Consider the following 26,493-nt stretch of genomic DNA (forward strand, 5'->3'; position numbering starts at 1 on the left):
GGAAGACTCTTGTAAATAGTACCTGGGAAACTGGAACTGTGTAATGATAATGAACATAAAACATGTCAAAAATTTATGTTACAGTTACAATGATACTTACACTAATAAATAACAATAAAACACTGAAATGATACTTTTATGAACATACACAGTATGTATCTATTACATACATACATAAAAACATGTATGTATGCATATTTGTTTCACCTTTTCTCCTAAACTACAGGATCGATTTCAACCAAATTTGGTACACATATTTCTTATTGTCTGAGTGGAAGTATTGTTGGGGGAGAAGAGTTGGTAACACCTGAGATCTACAATGCTCTGCACATCAGGCATGTTTTGCAGGAATGAGTTCCAAAGGGTATGTGTGCAGATAGGGACATCTAGTCTTACATTAAACAGCTGATCAAAAAATTAAAAAAAAAAAAATTAAAAAATAAAAACAGCTTCATACCTCCCATTAAATGGAAACAATTTTATCAATTATGGTGGCATCAATACACCATTATTTCGTACACTGTATTACTGTGGTTATTTTGTATATTGTTGCAGAAGTCAGTACCTATTTTCATTAAATGATTATAATTAAAGAATGAATGTACAACCAAGTTTTGCTTATTTTAGGGCTCCATTAAATATTTAGTATTTTAAAAGTGTTCCATCACCATAAAAGCTTGAGAACCACTGGGTTAGAGCTCAACCATGAGATGGCACCCACGGAGTATTCGCTTACATGGCAGCATCACTTGGCATTTTAATGTTTATGTGTGCTTGGTATAGTACTCTATGAGTATGTATGTGGTATTGGTAATTCAGAATCTTTACGTAAAGGGAACATATCATATATACACTGCACCTGTAGCAGCAGAAACTTTCTATTGTCTCTTTTTCTGGTTTCAGTGTGCAAAAGTCTGGTTCCTTTGCTTTATGTTGACACGTGTTAGTGACGAGCTTAAGCCAAGAGCATATTAAGTTTGTATTGGTTTTATGGGTTGTTCGGCTGTTATTAGTTTAAAATTTCTTTTCATGAGGATGGTTATGTTATTTGATATATGGGGATATATTGTGTTTTACCTAGGCCTATCAAGAGGTTAAGAGATTTTCTATGCAGCCAAAAATAGATAAGCTGAATTTTCTGCTTACATATAATGTACCAGAGAATCACTATATCACTTTTTTAATTGACTTGTATGGGTATTCTGTCTCTACTGTTGCATCTTCTTTAGGATGTAACTACAAGTTTTATTGGTTTTTTTTAGAGTTTGATAAAATTTATAGTCACTTTAGTTCTATTTTCAGATGCACCTGATGACTGGGCTGTTGTAATTAAACCCAGTTGTGGTTTTTTTTCCTTTTATTGGAAAATAAAATTTAATACGACTATAGTTGAAAGTTGTCAGTCTTCAACAATAGGAAAATGGAAAATTACTGAAGTTGCTGTAATTTCAGCAAAACAAGCCTGGGCAAAAAAGAATAACTGTGTGTGCTCAAGGCAGAACCTATTCAAAAACAAATTTATTTGTAACCAAACATGAACATGTGAGTGAATTCCATCTCAAGATGATTATCTGAAAATTTCCTTAGTAGACAGATTACTGTTTCTAAGAAAAGACTCCAAAAACAAATATAAAATTCAGCTTCATCCTGCATCTCTAAAAGTATCCATGGTACTCAGAAAATTTTTTAGATCTTACAATGAAGCTTGTATGCCTGATTAATGTGACTGTACCATCTATATACACAATGACACAAATTATGTAATATACTGGATTCACTTAGGTAGGGAAATTCTGTCATGTTTGATAACAACTATTTCTGATTCCACACTTTATGCAATTTGGAGACATTGTACATCAAGCTACCTTTGTATGCTATATTTTTTTAGGTCTGAATACGACCATAGCTGACGAAAATTAATTACCTGATTAATAAATTTTATGTGATCTGTGTTTGGATTTATAAAAAAACAAATCTCTAAAAGAAGTTTTCAGTACCATCAAATCTCTTCAGAGGCTTATGATGATATATGTAGTAAAATAATGAACTGTTACTCAGCTGAACTTTGCAACACAAGGCTCAGGAAAAAAAAAGAACTACAGAATATATGATAATGAATTTGCTCCATATGCTACAGCATCTCAAAGAGTTAATTTACCAGTCATCAGCACATCTTTACATGTGAATCATTAGCGGTATGAAGAATATCAAGTCTGTATTCAACTTCTTGCCATGTTCTTAGTAACAAATCCTATGTCACTGTTGCAATCACATTAATGATTGGACATGCCCAAACACACACCATCTTTGATCCTGCAGCCTTTATATGACAATTAATCAAAGGAATAATGACGTTGTATATTTATGCCAGACGCAGACTCAAATGTAGATATTTCTGTTTCTCACAAACGGTCACCTTGACTACCTTGGCTATCCGGACGTGGTCCCTGACTGGCCCAAATTCCCAATTTATCGACACACTACTAACATAGCGCCCTTAACCATTACCTTCACTCCTTGCAGCGATCACAGATACTCATAGGCATGAAGACCAATGATCCTCTAAATGCAGATGCACAATCAATCCCAAATAATAATGTAACTATTCCCCTGAGTACTTGTCCTATGTCTTCCACTGTGTCTTCTGAAACCATATGACATGTGCCACCAGAATGTTACAGAATACTTCTAGTTCAAAGAAACCTATGATAGAATTCCTTAATTGTTTTCAGATCAGGTGAATCACATCCGTATAACCTATGATACATTTTTTGTCCAGTAATCGGCAATTTTGCATCTGTAAACCACACTACTGTTTGTGTGTGCTGTTGTGGAGTTGCCATTTTCACTTATGTGATGATGCAGCAGCTGCCAAGAATAAGTTAACGTATCTGATGTGGGAATATAAATTCTTTCATATGCTCTAGCATAAGTGCAGTTTCACTATCATATGTACTGTAGTTTTCTTCCTCGGCTTTTGAAATGTAGGAGGTATGAAAGGAAGACCCTGTATATTCTGTTACTTATGTAATGAATCTCTTCACAGCTGTACTTTTCCAGACAGACAAATATGTTATTGCCAAGACACTTCGCTCAAAAGGAGATAAAACATCAGTTAAAAAAATACCAACCAATCTCACCACTGACAGTATTTTCAAACAATTAGAGAAGATTACATACAATGGACTTTATAAATACCAGGCTTTTATAATTAAAGTGCAGCTACTCAGAGGGGTCGAGTGTCTGCTGTAATTATCATACAGCATAAAATCTTGGTAGATATTCTAATACATTAATGCGTAGCATATTTATATGTCTGTTTCAATTTTGGCCACCAGGTGCAAGTCTGACACTGTAAATGCAAGAAAGACATACAAAAGTTTCCATATGTATTGGATTAGGAACAGGACATGGGCATAAAAGTTCAAACAATAATGTTGATTTTATTACTAACCGCCGCTTAGACGATCTGTTAAAAATAATCACTGGAAAAGTTGATGAGATGCTGTACAGTGGCACAACTGCACCTAGTGGCCAAAATTGGAACTAACTTTTTTCCATCGTAAATCAGTTCCCAATTAATGCATTAGCATACCTACCACATTTCACTGCCATAGGATAATTAAAGCCCACACTGGAGCTCTATGAATAACTGCATTTTAATTATAACCACCTAGCACTTAAAATATGAAATCATATTCAATAACAGTCTGTTCAGATGTCAAAAAGGGCTGTGAACTATATAGACTACATTTATCTTAACAGAAGATACACTAGAATCAATAAATCAGATATTACTACTACTTTGAATATCCTGTGACCTAGCTCATGCTTTTTATAGTATGAACAGTTAAATCCTCATCCAAAAGTTAAAATATTATGAAATGGTAGACACAGCAGGTTTGTGTATTTCATCTGGAGTGAATGACATAAAGTAAAATGTATCAGTTCCATGTTGATCACATAACAACAGATACTTGGAACTGAAGCAATCAGACCTGGTGTTCCACAAAGTTCTCACTGGGTCCTTTGTTGTTTTTATATGCATAAGTGATCTTCTGTTTGCAGTTCAGAAGATGCAAATGTTGTGCTGATAGTACGTGATACAAGTATACGAATAATAATTAGTATCAGTCTCGTTACTGAAATGACAGCTAATAAAATATTTGAAAACATTAACAGATGCTTCAAGGCAGATGGAATATCCATGAATTTTACCAAGACTCAGTATATACAGTTCAGTGTTACTCTTTGAACTCCATACGCTATAAAAATAGTTTTGTCAAACAACAAAATACAAGAAATACAAAGTGTAAAATTTTTAGGATTACAGATAGAACACAAACTGAAAAGGAAACCTACTGTCTAGAATTTATTAAATGCCTCACTTCAGTTGCTCACAGTACATACATTACTGCTATAGAGGGCATTTAAAAATGAAAAAACTACTTTATTCTGCATGTTTCCATTCACTAATGAATTATGGAAGCATTTTTGAATAAACTTAGCTTACAAGGATAGTATTTTCAGAATACACAATGGTGTTGTAAAAACTATATGTGGTGTTAATTCTAGAACATTCTACATAAACATCATAAAAAGTCTTGGTATTTCGACTACTTCACAAGGCTCCATTACTATGGTTATTAACCACACAGGGAATGCGTGCCACAATCACCCCCCATTCCAGAAATCCAATAGGATCTCCAGTCCCTCTTCATATCCCCAGGTCCAACCTAGAACCCATTTCCTGAGTCCATCTTCCTTCTCAACCCCACCCACAGAGAGGATCTCTGCCCTTGTAGACCAACACTTTCAACTTTAACACTAACTATTTCCTCTTCTGACTCTTTAAAGTTCCTGTTCCTTTGCTATTTGGCTCCCTGTTCGTCACTACATGTGCCACCTCCATCTACACTAACATCCCCAATATCCATGGCCTTCCCACTATTGAACACTAACTTTCCTAATCACGACTGACTCCAAATCTACAACCTCCTTCTTGGTCACCATGACCACCAGTTTCTACACCCACAATTACTTCTCCTTTGAAGGTATCATCTAAAAACAAATCCATGGTATAGCAATGGGCACCATTTCAGTGCCATCCTATGCCAACCTATTCATGAACTATCCAGAAAAATTCTTCTTAACACTAAGAATCTCAAATCCCCAAACGTGGTTCAGATTCTTTGATAATACCTTCAAAGATCTGGACTGAGGATGAGGACACTCGATCTTCATTCCTCCAGAATCCCAACACCTTCTTCCCCACTTGCCTGAGCCTGGTACTCCTCAATCCAACATGCCACCTTCCTCGATGTAGACCTCCACTTCAAAAAGGCTACATTAATACCTCTGTGCATATCAAACCTACCGATCATTGGGTGCTCAACGATGAGGTTATGTGTCCTTACGAAAATTAATAGAAACGAATGTCTAAAATGATATAAGACAAGGAAGAGTAAGATTTACATGAAACTTCCTGGCAGATTAAAACTGTGTGCCCGACCGAGACTTGAACTCGGGACCTTTGCCTTTCGCGGGCAAGTGCTCTACCATCTGAGCAGATTAAAACTGTGTGCCCGACCGAGGCTCGAACTCGGGACCTTTGCCTTTCGCGGGAAAGTGCTCTACCATCTGAGCTACCGAAGCACGACTCACGCCCGGTACTCACAGCTTTACTTCTGCCAGTATCTCGTCTCCTACCTTACCATTAACCAGGTCAGGAAACCCAGATTCTTCATAAGCTCATACTCAACAGACCAAGACCGAGCTCCCTGAGCTGCAAGCTATTTAGAATGATGTGGAGTGTAGTTGTGACTTTATCAAAAATAATACAGATGACAGATGCAATGAGCTTTACCATCCCCCCCCCCTCCCCTCTTTCACACCCTTAGTGATGAGTAGTTCTCTCCAGATCCGCCAAGGTTCTCACTGAGGCCATCACAGACCAAAACTACCCTCCCCCCCTGTCCACAAACACATAACATGTGCCTTGTCTCCTCAAGTCATCTACCAACCCCAACATACTCATTAACTGGCCACACAGGAGCAACCCCCTTGTAATTCAGAAATATCCAGGGCAAAGGCAACTGAATCGCATTCCCCATCAGGGTTTCAACCACCTCTCATCACACCCTGAAATGAGCACCCAATTTACGCAATGTCCTAGTCTGTCCCTAGTCAACCTCTGCTCTCAACGTGTTGCCCCAGTGGCTCATCTCTCTTCAACAGACCTACATGAAAGACCTGTCCCATACATCCTCCAGCTATCATTGATTTCAGACTCAGACATCTCCTACCCCATTAACAGCAGGACCACCTGTGAAAGCAGCCATGTGATGTACCAACTCTTAGCTGTAACTGCTACACTGTATTCTACAATGGCATGACAACTAACATGTTGCCTGTTAACATGAATGGCCATCTTCCAACTGTGACCATGAGACAGACTCAAATCACTGCTTCATAGCTTGTGCCATCTGATTTCCTTCCACTGACACAAGCTTCTCTGAACTGCTTTGGTGGGAACTCTCCCTGCAACATATCTGTTATTCCTGTAACCCCTGTAATACCAATGTTCGCTAGTCCCTGTTCTCCACCAGCCCATATTCCCTTTCCTGCTCGCATTCCAGCCCTACACCTGCATAATCTTTTCCCATTCCTTACTTCTCTCCTTTCCCCTCTTGTCCCCCCCCCCTCCACCTTCCAGCCCCTGCACACTCCCACAGTCTCCACCTACATCTCTCCTACTCTTACCCTGCTATCCCTCCCTCTCCCTGCTCCACATCCCTTCTGTACCCCCATATCCACCCCATCTGAAATCATTGCTTATGTTGTCACAGTTGCACTCAGGCCTTAGTAGCTGGAGATGACAGTGGCCATGTGTACATGAGTTTTGTGTGTGTGTGTGTGTGTGTGTGTGTGTGTGTGTGTGTTTTTCTTCTGATTCAGGAAAAAAGAATACAAGTACAACTACATTGTATTTCATAAAGAACATCTACATTTTCACAACTGGAGTTCTGTATGGGCCCTGAGGAGAGATGATGGATCATCATCGAGATCTACCTTCAAAGTCTACTTGGAGATTGTGGGGAAAAAAGAAAGAAAAAAAAAGGGAGTCTGTATTTAAGTGGTATTGTGAATATTCATTTTTACTCATGCAATTAAAACCAATGATTGTAGAGATCTGTTATTTTCATGATACTTCTTTTTATAACAAAGCATGGAAATTAATGATTTCAGATTTCCAGGCCATGGAGCAACACAATGTTTTTCTTCATAAATCTGTGTAGGCTATGTCACTGAATTGTAGTCATCATTTATATTTTCCTGACACTAACCAAAATATCCATACTAAATGAAAATATCTGTTTGAATTTGTGCTCTCTTTCCACTAAATTCTCATTATGTTGCTCTTCATAGTGAAATATATGATTGCAATGTCAAATCTAGTTTAGCTCAGACTTCTACTACAGCACGTAAGACAACCTGGTGAACATTGCTGGCCTTAACACAATACAAGCATATTGCCATATAACTGGAAGACAGAGGGATACTGAATCCTTAGCTCATATTTCCTCTGCTTCTTAGATAAAATACTTATAAGGGTACAAGATCCTTGTAAGGTAGTCTTCAGCCACAAATGTAAAACATAAAACAAAAATTCAAAGCCCAAAACTGAACTTAAACAGTAATTAATTTTATCATTAGTTCATTTATAAAGAATATAATATCTACAATACATTACTTTTTTCTTAAATATTCACTTATTACAATTATTTCTTGATGCAAGCAAGCACTAGGTTGTAAAATATCAGTAGCAGGTGGCTTATACGCGTCGAATGACACTGTGATTAAGACACTGACTACCTGCCATCCAGAAACATATTATTCCCTGATTCTCCTAAATCATTTTAGTTGAATGCCATGACAGCTGCAGCAATTAAGTCATGGTCCCTATCCTTGTCCAACAGGGTTAGTGTTATGTTATTAATGACCTTTACGTTGATAAGTTGTAGAGAAAAAATCTACTGCTTCCTATTGGATCAGTAAACCCTTTAATGTAGTGGGCTTAAAACAAAGGAAGACAGAAGAATGAAAGAAGATAAAGGTCTGATGTTCTGTCTGCAATGAGGTCACTGTGTTCTCAACTGAGACTGCTGCTGCAGGCAGAGGCCTGGTAGTGTCCTGTCATGGTACTGCTGGTGGGTACCATCAAGTTATCATTCTGACATTTGCCTAACACAATTTAGGGAAATCATGAAAAATGTACATCTGGGGACGCGCGGGATTAGCCGAACGGTCTATGGCGCTGCAGTCATGGACTGTGCGGATGATCCCGGCGGAGGTTCGAGTCCTCCCTCAGGCATGGGTGTGTGTGTTCGTCCTTAGGATTATTTAGGTTAAGTAGTGTGTAGGCTTAGAGACTGATGACCTTAGCAGTTAAGTCCCATAAGATTTCACACACATTTGAACATTTTTTTGTACATCTGGGTGGCCAGATGGATACTTCAACTACAGTCTTCCTGAATGAGAATCCAGTGCATTACCACAGTATTTTTCATAGGTGTTTAAGGAATCCATACAGGGGCAAAGAACTCTTGTATACTTCATTAGTTTCCAGTCAGTTAGCTAGCAGTCAGTGCTCAGTTACATTAAGCTCTTTATTTGTTTTTGGTTGTTACAACCTAACAACTGTCTTGTTCATTTCATATAAGCATCACCACCACAGAGATGATTCTGCATGTAGAAATGATCATATCACTAATAAAAGATAATGAGTTTTTCTAAGAAACTATAGTGTTTCTCTTACAGTTTACCTTCTTAACTGCATGCGACAACCAAAGATATCTTCGAAAATTACGGTCTGATTGAATATCTGTTGAAAATTTGTTTAGTATTTCACCCAAAGCACCTGGAACACAACACATGCATTACTTGGAAAACTCATCTGTATTCCTTTAATGTATGGTAGGATCTGATTCATTCCACTTTAGCTATCTACTGAAGGGCTGTTTTTGAATTTACTGTCTATGGTACATTGTTATACTTACTTAAACAATTTTCATTAATTTGATAAACATCTCCTACATTGCCACCTAGTGATGCAAATATGTTTTGGATCTCCAAATGAAACATGACATCCATTTTTATTTTATTGTAGGCTTAATTCTGAAAAAAAAATTAATTATTACTATAACATACCATTAATGCTACATATTTAGTGATATTGTTTGTTTCTCAAAATTGTAGATGATACTTTAAAATATAATGGTTTTGTAAATGGGGTTCTCAGATGAGACATCAGCTGTCATCGTGAAATCAAAGATCAAAAAGGAAACGAAGGTGTAAGAAAAGATTTATGAATGTATAAACTAAATGCAAAAATAAAGGAAAATAGGTGAAAATGGAAGTAACATGTAGACAGTATGGATGGTGAAAGATTGCCAGTAAAGACCCTAAATTATAAATGCACTGGAAGAAGAAATGTAGAAAGACCATACAAGATATGGTTACTGTAACAGGCAATCTGCCTGACACATGACATGGAGAGGAAGAAGGAGAAGAAGACAAGAGCATATGGACTATCAGACCAATTGTGTGATTGGATTGAGGAGTTCCTAGATAACAGGACGCAGCATGTTATTCTCAATGGAGAGAAGTCTTCCGAAGTAAGAGTAATTTCAGGTGTGCCGCAGGGGAGTGTCATAGGACCGTTGCTATTCACAATATACATAAATGACCTGGTGGATGACATCGGAAGTTCACTGAGGCTTTTTGCAGATGATGCTGTGGTGTATCGAGAGGTTGTAACAATGGAAAATTGTACTGAAATGCAGGAAGATCTGCAGCGAATTGACGCATGGTGCAGGGAATGGCAACTGAATCTCAATGTAGACAAGTGTAATGTGCTGCGAATACACAGAAAGATAGATCCTTTATCATTTAGCTACAAAATAGCAGGTCAGCAACTGGAAGCAGTTAATACCATAAATTATCTGGGAGTACGCATTAGGAGTGATTTAAAATGGAATGATCATATAATGTTGATTGTCGGTAAAGCAGATGCCAGACTGAGATTCATTGGAAGAATCCTAAGGAAATGCAATCCGAAAACAAAAGAAGTAGGTTACAGTACGCTTGTTCGCCCACTGCTTGAATACTGCTCAGCAGTGCGGGATCCGTACCAGATAGGGTTGATACAAGACATAGAGAAGATCCAACGGAGAGCAGCGCGCTTCGTTACAGGATCATTTAGTAATCGCGAAAGCGTTACGGAGATGATAGATAAACTCCAGTGGAAGACTCTGCAGGAGAGACGCTCAGTAGCTCGGTACGGGCTTTTGTCAAAGTTTCGAGAACATACCTTCACCGAAGAGTCAAGCAGTATATTGCTCCCTCCTACGTATATCTCACGAAGAGACCATGAGGATAAAATCAGAGAGATTAGAGCCCACACAGAGGCATACCGACAATCCTTCTTTCCATGAACAATACGAGACTGGAATAGAAGGGAGAACCGATAGAGGTACTGAAGGTACCCTCCGCCACACACCGTCAGGTGGCTTGCGGAGTATGGATGTAGATGTAGATGTAGATGTTTTGCTAGGTTACTTACCAAATTTTTCATTAATGTCTTTTTTTTTTTTCCAGATATCGCAGTTCGAAGTGACCAAGGTGCACAGATTTTAAAATAAGGATAAAGGGAGAAAGTGTGCAGTCATCCAATACTTGCTGAAAAAAATGACATGAGTGCACAGGAGATACATAAGGACATGATGGACACATTTGGAGGCGTTTCTGCTTCATATTGCAATGTGAAAAAGTGGGTGGCAGAATTCAAGTGGGGCAACACCTCTATCCAAGATGTACCTCACAGTGGAACACAGCTAAAGGCCAATTCGGAGAAAAATGTCTCTAAAATCCAGGATATCATCATGGCAGACTGATGTCTGATGGAACGCTACACTGCTGAGAGAGTGGGTATATCTCAGAAATGCACTGGACACATTATAAGAGTTGTACTTGACATGCAGAAGGTCTCATGTCAATGAGTCGACCAAGAATGTTGACAGCAGAAAACAGACTCCAGAGACACATCATGTCTGTCAAAAAACTTGACCCTCTTTGTAGGCAGATCCTGTGACATTTCTCAAATGTTTTGTGACAACATACGAAGCATGGGTTCACCAATTTCAACCAAATTTAAGGTTCAATCGAACCAGTGGAAACACACACCCCCAAAAGTTCAAGTGAATCACATCAGCTGGCAAGGTCATGGTTGCTATTTCTTGGGATTTGAGTGGTGTTATCCTGGTTGAATACCTCAAAAAAGTTGGCACAATGAATGGAGCGTATCATGCTGCTCAAATAGTGTGTTTGAGGGAGGTCATTGAAATGAAACACATTGGGATGTTGACAAAATGAGTGCTCTCTTTCATCAGGACAGAGTGCCCCTGCACATGCATGCCATCAAGTACTGTAGCTTCAAACTGCTTTGAACTTATTTTTGATCAGATGATGATGTCAAGGCTGCACTGAAGGAGTTTACTGTCATACAAGAAGAAACATTATACAAGGAAGGTATAACGGGCCTGCACCACCGATGGAAGAAGTGTGTGGCTCTAAAAGAGGACTACATTGAAATATAGCCATAAACATTTGGACTACTGACAACCTTTATTGGGTTGTCCAAGAACTTTTCAGTTCCCCCTCAACCCTCATGGTGTTTCAAAGTCTTTGCATCAAATGACTGGGGATCATTGAACACATTGTGGGAACAACTTTCATTACAGGCAAAATGTTTGCTGACAGAATGAGATTTTCACTCTGCAGCGGAGTGTGCGCTGATATGAAACTTCCTGGCAGATTAAAACTGTGTGCCCGACCGAGACTCGAACTCGGGACCTTTGCCTTTCGCGGGCAAGTGCTCTACCAACTGAGCTACCGAAGCACGACTCACGTCCGGTACTCACAGCTTTACTTCTGCCAGTACCTCGTCTCCTACCTTCCAAACTTTACAGAAGCTCTCCTGCGAACCTTGCAGAACCAGCACTCCTGAAAGAAAGGATATTGCGGAGACATGGCTTAGCCACAGCCTGGGGGATGTTTCCAGAATGAGATTTTCACTCTGCAGCGGAGTGTGCGCTGATATGAAACTTCCTGGCAGATTAAAACTGTGTGCCCGACCGAGACTCGAACTCGGGACCTTTGCCTTTCGCGGGCAAGTGCTCTACCAACTGAGCTACCGAAGCACGACTCACGTCCGGTACTCACAGCTTTACTTCTGCCAGTACCTCGTCTCCTACCTTCCAAACTTTACAGAAGCTCTCCTGCGAACCTTGCAGAACCAGCACTCCTGAAAGAAAGGATATTGCGGAGACATGGCTTAGCCACAGCCTGGGGGATGTTTCCAGAATGAGATTTTCACTCTGCAGCGGAGTGTGCGCTGATATGAAACTTCCTGGCAGATTAAAACTGTGTGCCCGACCGAGACTCGAACTCGGGACCTTTGCCTTTCGCGGGCAAGTGCTCTACCAACTGAGCTACCGAAGCACGACTCACGTCCGGTACTCACAGCTTTACTTCTGCCAGTACCTCGTCTCCTACCTTCCAAACTTTACAGAAGCTCTCCTGCGAACCTTGCAGAACCAGCACTCCTGAAAGAAAGGATATTGCGGAGACATGGCTTAGCCACAGCCTGGGGGATGTTTCCAGAATGAGATTTTCACTCTGCAGCGGAGTGTGCGCTGATATGAAACTTCCTGGCAGATTAAAACTGTGTGCCCGACCGAGACTCGAACTCGGGACCTTTGCCTTTCGCGGGCAAGTGCTCTACCAACTGAGCTACCGAAGCACGACTCACGTCCGGTACTCACAGCTTTACTTCTGCCAGTACCTCGTCTCCTACCTTCCAAACTTTACAGAAGCTCTCCTGCGAACCTTGCAGAACCAGCACTCCTGAAAGAAAGGATATTGCGGAGACATGGCTTAGCCACAGCCTGGGGGATGTTTCCAGAATGAGATTTTCACTCTGCAGCGGAGTGTGCGCTGATATGAAACTTCCTGGCAGATTAAAACTGTGTGCCCGACCGAGACTCGAACTCGGGACCTTTGCCTTTCGCGGGCAAGTGCTCTACCAACTGAGCTACCGAAGCACGACTCACGTCCGGTACTCACAGCTTTACTTCTGCCAGTACCTCGTCTCCTACCTTCCAAACTTTACAGAAGCTCTCCTGCGAACCTTGCAGAACCAGCACTCCTGAAAGAAAGGATATTGCGGAGACATGGCTTAGCCACAGCCTGGGGGATGTTTCCAGAATGAGATTTTCACTCTGCAGCGGAGTGTGCGCTGATATGAAACTTCCTGGCAGATTAAAACTGTGTGCCCGACCGAGACTCGAACTCGGGACCTTTGCCTTTCGCGGGCAAGTGCTCTACCAACTGAGCTACCGAAGCACGACTCACGTCCGGTACTCACAGCTTTACTTCTGCCAGTACCTCGTCTCCTACCTTCCAAACTTTACAGAAGCTCTCCTGCGAACCTTGCAGAACCAGCACTCCTGAAAGAAAGGATATTGCGGAGACATGGCTTAGCCACAGCCTGGGGGATGTTTCCAGAATGAGATTTTCACTCTGCAGCGGAGTGTGCGCTGATATGAAACTTCCTGGCAGATTAAAACTGTGTGCCCGACCGAGACTCGAACTCGGGACCTTTGCCTTTCGCGGGCAAGTGCTCTACCAACTGAGCTACCGAAGCACGACTCACGTCCGGTACTCACAGCTTTACTTCTGCCAGTACCTCGTCTCCTACCTTCCAAACTTTACAGAAGCTCTCCTGCGAACCTTGCAGAACCAGCACTCCTGAAAGAAAGGATATTGCGGAGACATGGCTTAGCCACAGCCTGGGGGATGTTTCCAGAATGAGATTTTCACTCTGCAGCGGAGTGTGCGCTGATATGAAACTTCCTGGCAGATTAAAACTGTGTGCCCGACCGAGACTCGAACTCGGGACCTTTGCCTTTCGCGGGCAAGTGCTCTACCAACTGAGCTACCGAAGCACGACTCACGTCCGGTACTCACAGCTTTACTTCTGCCAGTACCTCGTCTCCTACCTTCCAAACTTTACAGAAGCTCTCCTGCGAACCTTGCAGAACCAGCGCTCCTGAAAGAAAGGATATTGCGGAGACATGGCTTAGCCACAGCCTGGGGGATGTTTCCAGAATGAGATTTTCACTCTGCAGCGGAGTGTGCGCTGATATGAAACTTCCTGGCAGATTAAAACTGTGTGCCCAACCGAGACTCGAACTCGGGACCTTTGCCTTTCGCGGGCAAGTGCTCTACCAACTGAGCTACCGAAGCACGACTCACGTCCGGTACTCACAGCTTTACTTCTGCCAGTACCTCGTCTCCTACCTTCCAAACTTTACAGAAGCTCTCCTGCGAACCTTGCAGAACCAGCACTCCTGAAAGAAAGGATATTGCGGAGACATGGCTTAGCCACAGCCTGGGGGATGTTTCCAGAATGAGATTTTCACTCTGCAGCGGAGTGTGCGCTGATATGAAACTTCCTGGCAGATTAAAACTGTGTGCCCGACCGAGACTCGAACTCGGGACCTTTGCCTTTCGCGGGCAAGTGCTCTACCAACTGAGCTACCGAAGCACGACTCACGTCCGGTACTCACAGCTTTACTTCTGCCAGTACCTCGTCTCCTACCTTCCAAACTTTACAGAAGAGCACTTGCCCGCGAAAGGCAAAGGTCCCGAGTTCGAGTCTCGGTCGGGCACACAGTTTTAATCTGCCAGGAAGTTTCATATCAGCGCACACTCCGCTGCAGAGTGAAAATCTCATTCTGGAAACATCCCCCAGGCTGTGGCTAAGCCATGTCTCCGCAATATCCTTTCTTTCAGGAGTGCTGGTTCTGCAAGGTTCGCAGGAGAGCTTCTGTAAAGTTTGGAAGGTAGGAGACGAGGTACTGGCAGAAGTAAAGCTGTGAGTACCGGACGTGAGTCGTGCTTCGGTAGCTCAGTTGGTAGAGCACTTGCCCGCGAAAGGCAAAGGTCCCGAGTTCGAGTCTCGGTCGGGCACACAGTTTTAATCTGCCAGGAAGTTTCATATCAGCGCACACTCCGCTGCAGAGTGAAAATCTCATTCTGGAAACATCCCCCAGGCTGTGGCTAAGCCATGTCTCCGCAATATCCTTTCTTTCAGGAGTGCTGGTTCTGCAAGGTTCGCAGGAGAGCTTCTGTAAAGTTTGGAAGGTAGGAGACGAGGTACTGGCAGAAGTAAAGCTGTGAGTACCGGACGTGAGTCGTGCTTCGGTAGCTCAGTTGGTAGAGCACTTGCCCGCGAAAGGCAAAGGTCCCGAGTTCGAGTCTCGGTCGGGCACACAGTTTTAATCTGCCAGGAAGTTTCATATCAGCGCACACTCCGCTGCAGAGTGAAAATCTCATTCTGGAAACATCCCCCAGGCTGTGGCTAAGCCATGTCTCCGCAATATCCTTTCTTTCAGGAGTGCTGGTTCTGCAAGGTTCGCAGGAGAGCTTCTGTAAAGTTTGGAAGGTAGGAGACGAGGTACTGGCAGAAGTAAAGCTGTGAGTACCGGACGTGAGTCGTGCTTCGGTAGCTCAGTTGGTAGAGCACTTGCCCGCGAAAGGCAAAGGTCCCGAGTTCGAGTCTCGGTCGGGCACACAGTTTTAATCTGCCAGGAAGTTTCATATCAGCGCACACTCCGCTGCAGAGTGAAAATCTCATTCTGGAAACATCCCCCAGGCTGTGGCTAAGCCATGTCTCCGCAATATCCTTTCTTTCAGGAGTGCTGGTTCTGCAAGGTTCGCAGGAGAGCTTCTGTAAAGTTTGGAAGGTAGGAGACGAGGTACTGGCAGAAGTAAAGCTGTGAGTACCGGACGTGAGTCGTGCTTCGGTAGCTCAGTTGGTAGAGCACTTGCCCGCGAAAGGCAAAGGTCCCGAGTTCGAGTCTCGGTCGGGCACACAGTTTTAATCTGCCAGGAAGTTTCATATCAGCGCACACTCCGCTGCAGAGTGAAAATCTCATTCTGGAAACATCCCCCAGGCTGTGGCTAAGCCATGTCTCCGCAATATCCTTTCTTTCAGGAGTGCTGGTTCTGCAAGGTTCGCAGGAGAGCTTCTGTAAAGTTTGGAAGGTAGGAGACGAGGTACTGGCAGAAGTAAAGCTGTGAGTACCGGACGTGAGTCGTGCTTCGGTAGCTCAGTTGGTAGAGCACTTGCCCGCGAAAGGCAAAGGTCCCGAGTTCGAGTCTCGGTCGGGCACACAGTTTTAATCTGCCAGGAAGTTTCATATCAGCGCACACTCCGCTGCAGAGTGAAAATCTCATTCTGGAAACATCCCCCAGGCTGTGGCTAAGCCATGTCTCCGCAATATCCTTTCTTTCAGGAGTGCTGGTTCTGCAAGGTTCGCAGGAGAGCTTCTGTAAAGTTTGGAAGGTAGGAGACGAGGTACTGGCAGAAGTAAAGCTGTGAGTACCGGACGTGAGTCGTGCTTCGGTAGCTCAGTTGGTAGAGCACTTGCCCGCGAAAGGCAAAGGTCCCGAGTTCGAGTCTCGGTCGGGCACACAGTTTTAATCTGCCAGGAAGTTTCATATCAGCGCACACTCCGCTGCAGAGTGAAAATCTCATTCTGGAAACATCCCCCAGGCTGTGGCTAAGCCATGTCTCCGCAATATCCTTTCTTTCAGGAGTGCTGGTTCTGCAAGGTTCGCAGGAGAGCTTCTGTAAAGTTTGGAAGGTAGGAGACGAGGTACTGGCAGAAGTAAAGCTGTGAGTACCGGACGTGAGTCGTGCTTCGGTAGCTCAGTTGGTAGAGCACTTGCCCGCGAAAGGCAAAGGTCCCGAGTTCGAGTCTCGGTCGGGCACACAGTTTTAATCTGCCAGGAAGTTTCATATCAGCGCACACTCCGCTGCAGAGTGAAAATCTCATTCTGGAAACATCCCCCAGGCTGTGGCTAAGCCATGTCTCCGCAATATCCTTTCTTTCAGGAGTGCTGGTTCTGCAAGGTTCGCAGGAGAGCTTCTGTAAAGTTTGGAAGGTAGGAGACGAGGTACTGGCAGAAGTAAAGCTGTGAGTACCGGACGTGAGTCGTGCTTCGGTAGCTCAGTTGGTAGAGCACTTGCCCGCGAAAGGCAAAGGTCCCGAGTTCGAGTCTCGGTCGGGCACACAGTTTTAATCTGCCAGGAAGTTTCATATCAGCGCACACTCCGCTGCAGAGTGAAAATCTCATTCTGGAAACATCCCCCAGGCTGTGGCTAAGCCATGTCTCCGCAATATCCTTTCTTTCAGGAGTGCTGGTTCTGCAAGGTTCGCAGGAGAGCTTCTGTAAAGTTTGGAAGGTAGGAGACGAGGTACTGGCAGAAGTAAAGCTGTGAGTACCGGACGTGAGTCGTGCTTCGGTAGCTCAGTTGGTAGAGCACTTGCCCGCGAAAGGCAAAGGTCCCGAGTTCGAGTCTCGGTCGGGCACACAGTTTTAATCTGCCAGGAAGTTTCATATCAGCGCACACTCCGCTGCAGAGTGAAAATCTCATTCTGGAAACATCCCCCAGGCTGTGGCTAAGCCATGTCTCCGCAATATCCTTTCTTTCAGGAGTGCTGGTTCTGCAAGGTTCGCAGGAGAGCTTCTGTAAAGTTTGGAAGGTAGGAGACGAGGTACTGGCAGAAGTAAAGCTGTGAGTACCGGACGTGAGTCGTGCTTCGGTAGCTCAGTTGGTAGAGCACTTGCCCGCGAAAGGCAAAGGTCCCGAGTTCGAGTCTCGGTCGGGCACACAGTTTTAATCTGCCAGGAAGTTTCATATCAGCGCACACTCCGCTGCAGAGTGAAAATCTCATTCTGGAAACATCCCCCAGGCTGTGGCTAAGCCATGTCTCCGCAATATCCTTTCTTTCAGGAGTGCTGGTTCTGCAAGGTTCGCAGGAGAGCTTCTGTAAAGTTTGGAAGGTAGGAGACGAGGTACTGGCAGAAGTAAAGCTGTGAGTACCGGACGTGAGTCGTGCTTCGGTAGCTCAGTTGGTAGAGCACTTGCCCGCGAAAGGCAAAGGTCCCGAGTTCGAGTCTCGGTCGGGCACACAGTTTTAATCTGCCAGGAAGTTTCATATCAGCGCACACTCCGCTGCAGAGTGAAAATCTCATTCTGGAAACATCCCCCAGGCTGTGGCTAAGCCATGTCTCCGCAATATCCTTTCTTTCAGGAGTGCTGGTTCTGCAAGGTTCGCAGGAGAGCTTCTGTAAAGTTTGGAAGGTAGGAGACGAGGTACTGGCAGAAGTAAAGCTGTGAGTACCGGACGTGAGTCGTGCTTCGGTAGCTCAGTTGGTAGAGCACTTGCCCGCGAAAGGCAAAGGTCCCGAGTTCGAGTCTCGGTCGGGCACACAGTTTTAATCTGCCAGGAAGTTTCATATCAGCGCACACTCCGCTGCAGAGTGAAAATCTCATTCTGGAAACATCCCCCAGGCTGTGGCTAAGCCATGTCTCCGCAATATCCTTTCTTTCAGGAGTGCTGGTTCTGCAAGGTTCGCAGGAGAGCTTCTGTAAAGTTTGGAAGGTAGGAGACGAGGTACTGGCAGAAGTAAAGCTGTGAGTACCGGACGTGAGTCGTGCTTCGGTAGCTCAGTTGGTAGAGCACTTGCCCGCGAAAGGCAAAGGTCCCGAGTTCGAGTCTCGGTCGGGCACACAGTTTTAATCTGCCAGGAAGTTTCATATCAGCGCACACTCCGCTGCAGAGTGAAAATCTCATTCTGGAAACATCCCCCAGGCTGTGGCTAAGCCATGTCTCCGCAATATCCTTTCTTTCAGGAGTGCTGGTTCTGCAAGGTTCGCAGGAGAGCTTCTGTAAAGTTTGGAAGGTAGGAGACGAGGTACTGGCAGAAGTAAAGCTGTGAGTACCGGACGTGAGTCGTGCTTCGGTAGCTCAGTTGGTAGAGCACTTGCCCGCGAAAGGCAAAGGTCCCGAGTTCGAGTCTCGGTCGGGCACACAGTTTTAATCTGCCAGGAAGTTTCATATCAGCGCACACTCCGCTGCAGAGTGAAAATCTCATTCTGGAAACATCCCCCAGGCTGTGGCTAAGCCATGTCTCCGCAATATCCTTTCTTTCAGGAGTGCTGGTTCTGCAAGGTTCGCAGGAGAGCTTCTGTAAAGTTTGGAAGGTAGGAGACGAGGTACTGGCAGAAGTAAAGCTGTGAGTACCGGACGTGAGTCGTGCTTCGGTAGCTCAGTTGGTAGAGCACTTGCCCGCGAAAGGCAAAGGTCCCGAGTTCGAGTCTCGGTCGGGCACACAGTTTTAATCTGCCAGGAAGTTTCATATCAGCGCACACTCCGCTGCAGAGTGAAAATCTCATTCTGGAAACATCCCCCAGGCTGTGGCTAAGCCATGTCTCCGCAATATCCTTTCTTTCAGGAGTGCTGGTTCTGCAAGGTTCGCAGGAGAGCTTCTGTAAAGTTTGGAAGGTAGGAGACGAGGTACTGGCAGAAGTAAAGCTGTGAGTACCGGACGTGAGTCGTGCTTCGGTAGCTCAGTTGGTAGAGCACTTGCCCGCGAAAGGCAAAGGTCCCGAGTTCGAGTCTCGGTCGGGCACACAGTTTTAATCTGCCAGGAAGTTTCATATCAGCGCACACTCCGCTGCAGAGTGAAAATCTCATTCTGGAAACATCCCCCAGGCTGTGGCTAAGCCATGTCTCCGCAATATCCTTTCTTTCAGGAGTGCTGGTTCTGCAAGGTTCGCAGGAGAGCTTCTGTAAAGTTTGGAAGGTAGGAGACGAGGTACTGGCAGAAGTAAAGCTGTGAGTACCGGACGTGAGTCGTGCTTCGGTAGCTCAGTTGGTAGAGCACTTGCCCGCGAAAGGCAAAGGTCCCGAGTTCGAGTCTCGGTCGGGCACACAGTTTTAATCTGCCAGGAAGTTTCATATCAGCGCACACTCCGCTGCAGAGTGAAAATCTCATTCTGGAAACATCCCCCAGGCTGTGGCTAAGCCATGTCTCCGCAATATCCTTTCTTTCAGGAGTGCTGGTTCTGCAAGGTTCGCAGGAGAGCTTCTGTAAAGTTTGGAAGGTAGGAGACGAGGTACTGGCAGAAGTAAAGCTGTGAGTACCGGACGTGAGTCGTGCTTCGGTAGCTCAGTTGGTAGAGCACTTGCCCGCGAAAGGCAAAGGTCCCGAGTTCGAGTCTCGGTCGGGCACACAGTTTTAATCTGCCAGGAAGTTTCATATCAGCGCACACTCCGCTGCAGAGTGAAAATCTCATTCTGGAAACATCCCCCAGGCTGTGGCTAAGCCATGTCTCCGCAATATCCTTTCTTTCAGGAGTGCTGGTTCTGCAAGGTTCGCAGGAGAGCTTCTGTAAAGTTTGGAAGGTAGGAGACGAGGTACTGGCAGAAGTAAAGCTGTGAGTACCGGACGTGAGTCGTGCTTCGGTAGCTCAGTTGGTAGAGCACTTGCCCGCGAAAGGCAAAGGTCCCGAGTTCGAGTCTCGGTCGGGCACACAGTTTTAATCTGCCAGGAAGTTTCATATGTTTGCTGACACTTCCCAACATTATTCATCTTTACGTACTGGTTATGCCCCTGAGAGGCTGAAGGGCATTGGTACTCTATAGCATGCATATGTCTTGTATGTTGCCTATAATCCTGCCGAATGTTCCATGTGAAGCAAAATTAAGGTTCCTGATTCACTCCTGCAGTAATTCTCCACTTACAGATACTCATTCTCAAGGTATTCTTATTGAAAATCACTCTATCAATTTAATGGGGCAGGTAGTATGCAGCACACTTGATTCACAGACCCTGAAATCTCATCATCCCAGTTTGGTGAAATCTTGTCATCTGAGAGCCAGTGAATACTAAAGGATGCCTAACATCACTGGGAAGTGTCAGCGAACATTTTGTCTCCAACAACAGTTGTTCCATATTATGTGATCTATCACCCCTAGACATTTGATACAAAGACTGAAATGTCCAATATATGGTCACACAACTTGTCTGGTTTGGTAGAATTTTGCTCATGGGGCACTGTTTACAGTTATGATTGAAATTCAGAGAACAGCCCTACTTAACTGAATATCATCAATCACATATATAACTTAAAAATTTAAGCAGCACACTCCAGGAAAATTCTCAGCTTATATGAATGTTATCTGTCCCATATTTAGTTGGTGTTTGAAGTTACATCTTATAGCAATGATGGGAGCTGCAAACTACCGAGCTGCCTGGTCCACCAAACTGCAGTGCCGTTTTGGCACAGACTATAGCCACTAGGAAGTGAGTCTGGGTTACGCTGCTCGCAGTAGCAGTGGCTTGCATAGGACTAGCACCATAGTTGGGAAGCCTTACACCTACCTCCAGTGCCCGGAAACCTTTATTGTGAAAACCTTATCAAAATCCCTACAATAGTTCCTGAGATTAGCTTTCACATGTAGACAGAAAAATATGATGAGGGACTTTAGAATATGTACAGATGATTCCAAGGAGTTATGCTGTTCACCGCTAGATGGCAATGTCGTTATTTTCACATTAAAGCTCTGAATACACAGCTTTATTTCACATTGGTGAGGGACTGCAATTCATCATAGTGCCTTTTGGTGTCTACACTGAGCTAGTCTTCCTAAACAGGCCAATGTGGAAGTGATGCATGTACAACTAAGTTGCTTCCAAATGGATGAAAGTAGCATATTCAAAGTGGAATGTCATATATTGGTCAAACATGGGTATACAGTGGAACAAGTGTACAGAGCATCATCAGAAGACATGTCTAGGCCAGACGGATAAATCTGCAGTAGCAGAGCATTGCCTTACCACAGCACACCTAGCACAGTATGAGAAGAAAAAAATTATATTCTCTGAGGCTGTAAGGTAAAGGAGGTCATAGATATTCACACTATCAACAGAGACTTGGGATTCCAACTAACAATAGCCTGGCATCCAGTGCTGCTGCCTTTAGACTAAAGAAAACCAGATTTTCCGGAGCATAGTGGAGGACCAAGTGGCTAACAACCTTCATTTAGGTCCCTGCCATTCAACACCCAGCAGCAGCATCAAAACATAGTAACACATGCAGGGGCTCTGAATATGCTACCGTCACGTGTCCAGAAGCTATACTGTCACACACGAATGATTTCTGGATGATGCCTGCATAAGAAGACTGCCATAGTAGGGACATTCGTAGTTGCTACTAGCCAGAAATAACAGACAGCAGCCATCTGACAACATTTCCACTCCTTGCAGGGATTTTATGATAATGTACAATCTCTGTAGGTTACAATGTAATACCTTGAAAACTGTTACAAAAAGTATGCATTATCAGAGAACATGAAAGACCTAATATGGATTTACACTTACAGGTGTGCATGAATTTCACTGTTAACACCTTTTTGTTTTTACAATGAAATTATTTTATGCATGATAATTAAACAATTAAAGATCCTAATAAAGTCTGCAATGTTTTCAATAAATACTTTATATCTGCAGCTGTTAGTCCAATTAATAACACAACTGTGAATAGTGAGGTAAAGCTCTGCCCCTTTGAAGAGCCACCTTTTGAATTCAAACAAGTAAGTGAAAAAGAAATAGGCAGGATAATAAATAACCTAAAGAATAAGTTCTCATCTGGATGGGATGGTTTGATTAGTATCGTGATTAAAAAATGTTATAAGGAATTAGTTAAAATAATCACCCACCTGGTAAACTGCAGTATCAGAGAACATACATTTCCAAATGTATTGAAATGGAGCACAGTTAAACCAGTGCATAAAAAAGGATCCAAGGAAGAGGTTTCAAATTTCAGGCCCATATCATTAATACCTGTCTTCAGCAAAGTATTTGAAGTTGTGCTGCTGACACAACTCAGTGACTATTTCTTGAAAAATAAGTTCCTAACAGAGACACAACACGGATTCCGAAAAGATTATAGTACTATAACAGCAATTACGGAATTTCCTCACAAAACGTCTGGTGCCCTTGATCAAGGAATGCAAACAGCTGGCATATTTCTAGACCTTACTAAAGCCTTTGACTTGGTAAACCATGAGTTACTTTTAAGTAAACTTGAGTCATACAATGTAAATGCTGCATCCATGCAATTGCAGGCTACATATTTATTTAACCGCAAGCAGTGTACAAAGCTGACTTACAAAATCAATAATCAGATCATTAATTTCCAGTCCAAATATGAGACAGTCACACACGGTGTACCCCAGGGCTCAATTTTGGGCCCTTTCCTTTTCCTAGTGTACATAAATGATATAGAGCAACCTTTCAACTCCCAACTAGTAACCTATGCAGACGATACCTCACTGTTATTTCTTGGTAAACAAAATGATGAGTTAACGTTGGTAGCAACTGAGGGACTACGTCAAATAACTACTTATTTCCAAGATCAAGGTTTGAAAGTTAATATCAGTAAATCTCAGTTGTTGCCATTTAAACTTACAAACTCACACCAAACCTCTATCAGTAACATAGGTGGAATTGAAGTAGTGGACACAGAAGGCTGCAGATTTCTAGGTATTCACCTAGATGAAAATCTAAGATGGGTAAACCATATCAAATTTTTATGCAATAAAATCAGTAGTTCATTACATCTAATCAGCCAGTTATCAAAAGTAGTTCCACATCAGACATTAAAAACAATTTATTATGGAACCATTTTTGCACAGATTAATTACAGGATAGAGATATGGGGTTGTGCTGCCAACATATATATGAACAGAATATTAACCCTACAGAAAAGAGCAATCAGAATTATCCATGGATTAGAGTATAGAGATTCATGCAGGGAAATGTTTGTTCATCATAAATACCTCACAGTCTACTCACTGTATCCTTACAAATTAATTATATTTTTTGTGACACATCAAAAAAAAGCAACAAAGTGCTCCGATATGCATGCCTATAATACAAGAAATAAAGACTGCTACTACAGACAAAGAACAAAATTAAAAACAACAGACCATAGCCCATTCATTTGTGGTCAAATATGGTACAACAGATTACCGAGCTCTATAAGGTGCCACAAAGGGAACTTATTCAAAGAGGGAAGGTGAAGGAAAGACAAAAGGATATGGGTTTTAAGGGAGAGGGTAAGGAGTCATTCCAATCCCGGGAGCGGAAAGACTTACCTTAGGGGGAAAAAAGGACAGGTATACACTCGCACACACACACATATCCATCCGCATATACACAGACACAAGCAGACATTTGTAAAGGCAAAGAGTTTGGGCAGAGATGTCAGTCGGGACGGAAGTACAGAGGCAAAGATGATGTTGAAAGACAGGTGAGGTATGAGCGGCGGCAGATTGAAATTAGAAATTAGCGGAGATTGAGGCCTGGCGGATAGCGAGAAGAGAGGATATGCTGAAGGGCAAGTTCCCATCTCCGGAGTTCTGACAGGTTGGTGTCAGTGGGAAGTATCCAGATAACCCGGACGGTGTAACACTGTGCCAAGATGTGCTGGCCGTGCACCAAGGCATGTTTAGCCACAGGGTGATCCTCATTACCAACAAACACTGTCTGCCTGTGTCCATTCATGCGAATGGACAGTTTGTTGCTGGTCATTCCCACATAGAACGCTTCACAGTGTAGGCAGGTCAGTTGGTAAATCACGTGGGTGCTTTCACACATGGCTCTGCCTTTGATCGTGTACACCTTCCGGGTTACAGGACTGGAGTAGGTGGTGGTGGGAGGGTGCATGGGACAGGTTTTACACCGGGGGCGGTTACAGGGGTAGGAGCCAGAGGGTAGGGAAGGTGGTTTGGGGATTTCATAGGGATGAACTAAGAGGTTACGAAGGTTAGGTGGACGGCGGAAAGACACTCTTGGTGGAGTGGGGAGAATTTCATGAAGGATGAATCTCATTTCAGGGCAGGATTTGAGGAAGTCGTATCCCTGCTGGAGAGCCACATTCAGAATCTGATCCAGTCCCGGAAAGTATCCTGTCACAAGTGGGGCACTTTTGGGGTTCTTCTGTGGAAGGTTCCGGGTTTGAGGAGATGAGGAAGTGGCTCTGGTTATTTGCTTCTGTACCAGGTCGGGAGGGTAGTTGCGGGATGCAAAAGCTGTTTTCAGGTTGTTGGTGTAATGGTTCAAGGATTCCGGACTGGAGCAGATTCGTTTGCCACAAAGACCTAGGCTGTAGGGAAGGGACCGTTTGATGTGGAATGGGTGGCAGCTGTCATAATGGAGGTACTGTTGCTTGTTGGTGGGTTTGATGTGGACGGACGTGTGAAGCTGGGCATTGGACAGGTGGAGGTCAACGTCAAGGAAAGTGGCATGGGATTTAGAGTAGGACCAGGTGAATCTGATGGAACCAAAGGAGTTGAGGTTGGAGAGGAAATTCTGGAGTTCTTCTTCACTGTGAGTCCAGATCATGAAAATGTCATCAATAAATCTGTACCAAACTTTGGGTTGGCAGGCCTGGGTAACCAAGAAGGCTTCCTCTAAGCGACCCATGAATAGGTTGGCGTACGAGGGGGCCATCCTGGTACCCATGGCTGTTCCCTTTAATTGTTGGTATGTCTGGCCTTCAAAAGTGAAGAAGTTGTGGGTCAGGATGAAGCTGGCTAAGGTAATGAGGAAAGAGGTTTTAGGTAGGGCGGCAGGTGATCGGCGTGAAAGGAAGTGCTCCATCGCAGCGAGGCCCTGGACATGCGGAATATTTGTGTATAAGGAAGTGGCATCAATGGTTACAAGGATGGTTTCCGGGGGTAACAGACTGGGTAGGGATTCCAGGCGTTCGAGAAAGTGGTTGGTGTCTTTGATGAAGGATGGGAGACTGCATGTGATGGGTTGAAGGTGTTGATCTACGTAGGCAGAGATGCGTTCTGTGGGGGCTTGGTAACCAGCTACAATGGGACGGCCGGGATGATTGGGTTTGTGAATTTTGGGAAGAAGGTAGAAGGTAGGGGTGCGGGGTGTTGGTGGGGTCAGGAGGTTGATGGAGTCAGGTGAAAGGTTTTGTAGGGGGCCTAAGGATCTGAGGATTCCTTGAAGCTCCGCCTGGACATCAGGAATGGGATTACCATGGCAAACTTTGTAAGTAGTGTTGTCTGAAAGCTGACGCAGTCCCTCAGCCACATACTCCCAACGATCAAGTACCACAGTCGTGGAACCCTTGTCCGCCGGAAGAATGACGATGGATTGGTCAGCCTTCAGATCACGGATAGCCTGGGCTTCAGCAGTGGTGATGTTGGGAGTAGGATTAAGGTTTTTTAAGAAGGATTGAGAGGCAAGGCTGGAAGTCAGAAATTCCTGGAAGGTACTCTCTGCTGGAAATATCACTTTGCCAAGAAGAAAAATGATCCTAATCCTACTCCTAATGATCCAACTCCCCAAGATACTATCCAAATTGAACCATGCCTGGAACAGTTCCGTCCTCCGTCACAGCGGGACCCACCTCCTCTTCCTCAAAATCACCCTCTCCTAACCTTCCAGGAATTTCTGACTTCCAGCCTTGCCTCTCAATCCTTCTTAAAA

General features: G+C 43.9%; 1 protein-coding gene across 2 annotated transcripts in view; it reads right to left on the reverse strand.

Moving 5' to 3' along the window:
* Window positions 1–26,493, reverse strand: part of LOC126162191 (protein timeless) — a 408,622-nt gene that overhangs the window by 242,840 nt on the left and 139,289 nt on the right. For both annotated transcript variants that reach the window (XM_049918518.1, XM_049918519.1), the window contains 2 exons: window positions 9,060–9,177; window positions 8,826–8,920 (listed from right to left, as the gene is read on the reverse strand). In XM_049918518.1, the coding sequence (XP_049774475.1) occupies window positions 8,826–8,920; window positions 9,060–9,153 (189 nt within the window). In that variant the 5' untranslated portion in view covers window positions 9,154–9,177. The remainder of the gene's footprint in view (window positions 1–8,825; window positions 8,921–9,059; window positions 9,178–26,493) is intronic.

The sequence above is a fragment of the Schistocerca cancellata genome, chromosome 2 (assembly GCF_023864275.1).
Source record: "Schistocerca cancellata isolate TAMUIC-IGC-003103 chromosome 2, iqSchCanc2.1, whole genome shotgun sequence".
Taxonomy (NCBI): domain Eukaryota; kingdom Metazoa; phylum Arthropoda; class Insecta; order Orthoptera; family Acrididae; genus Schistocerca; species Schistocerca cancellata.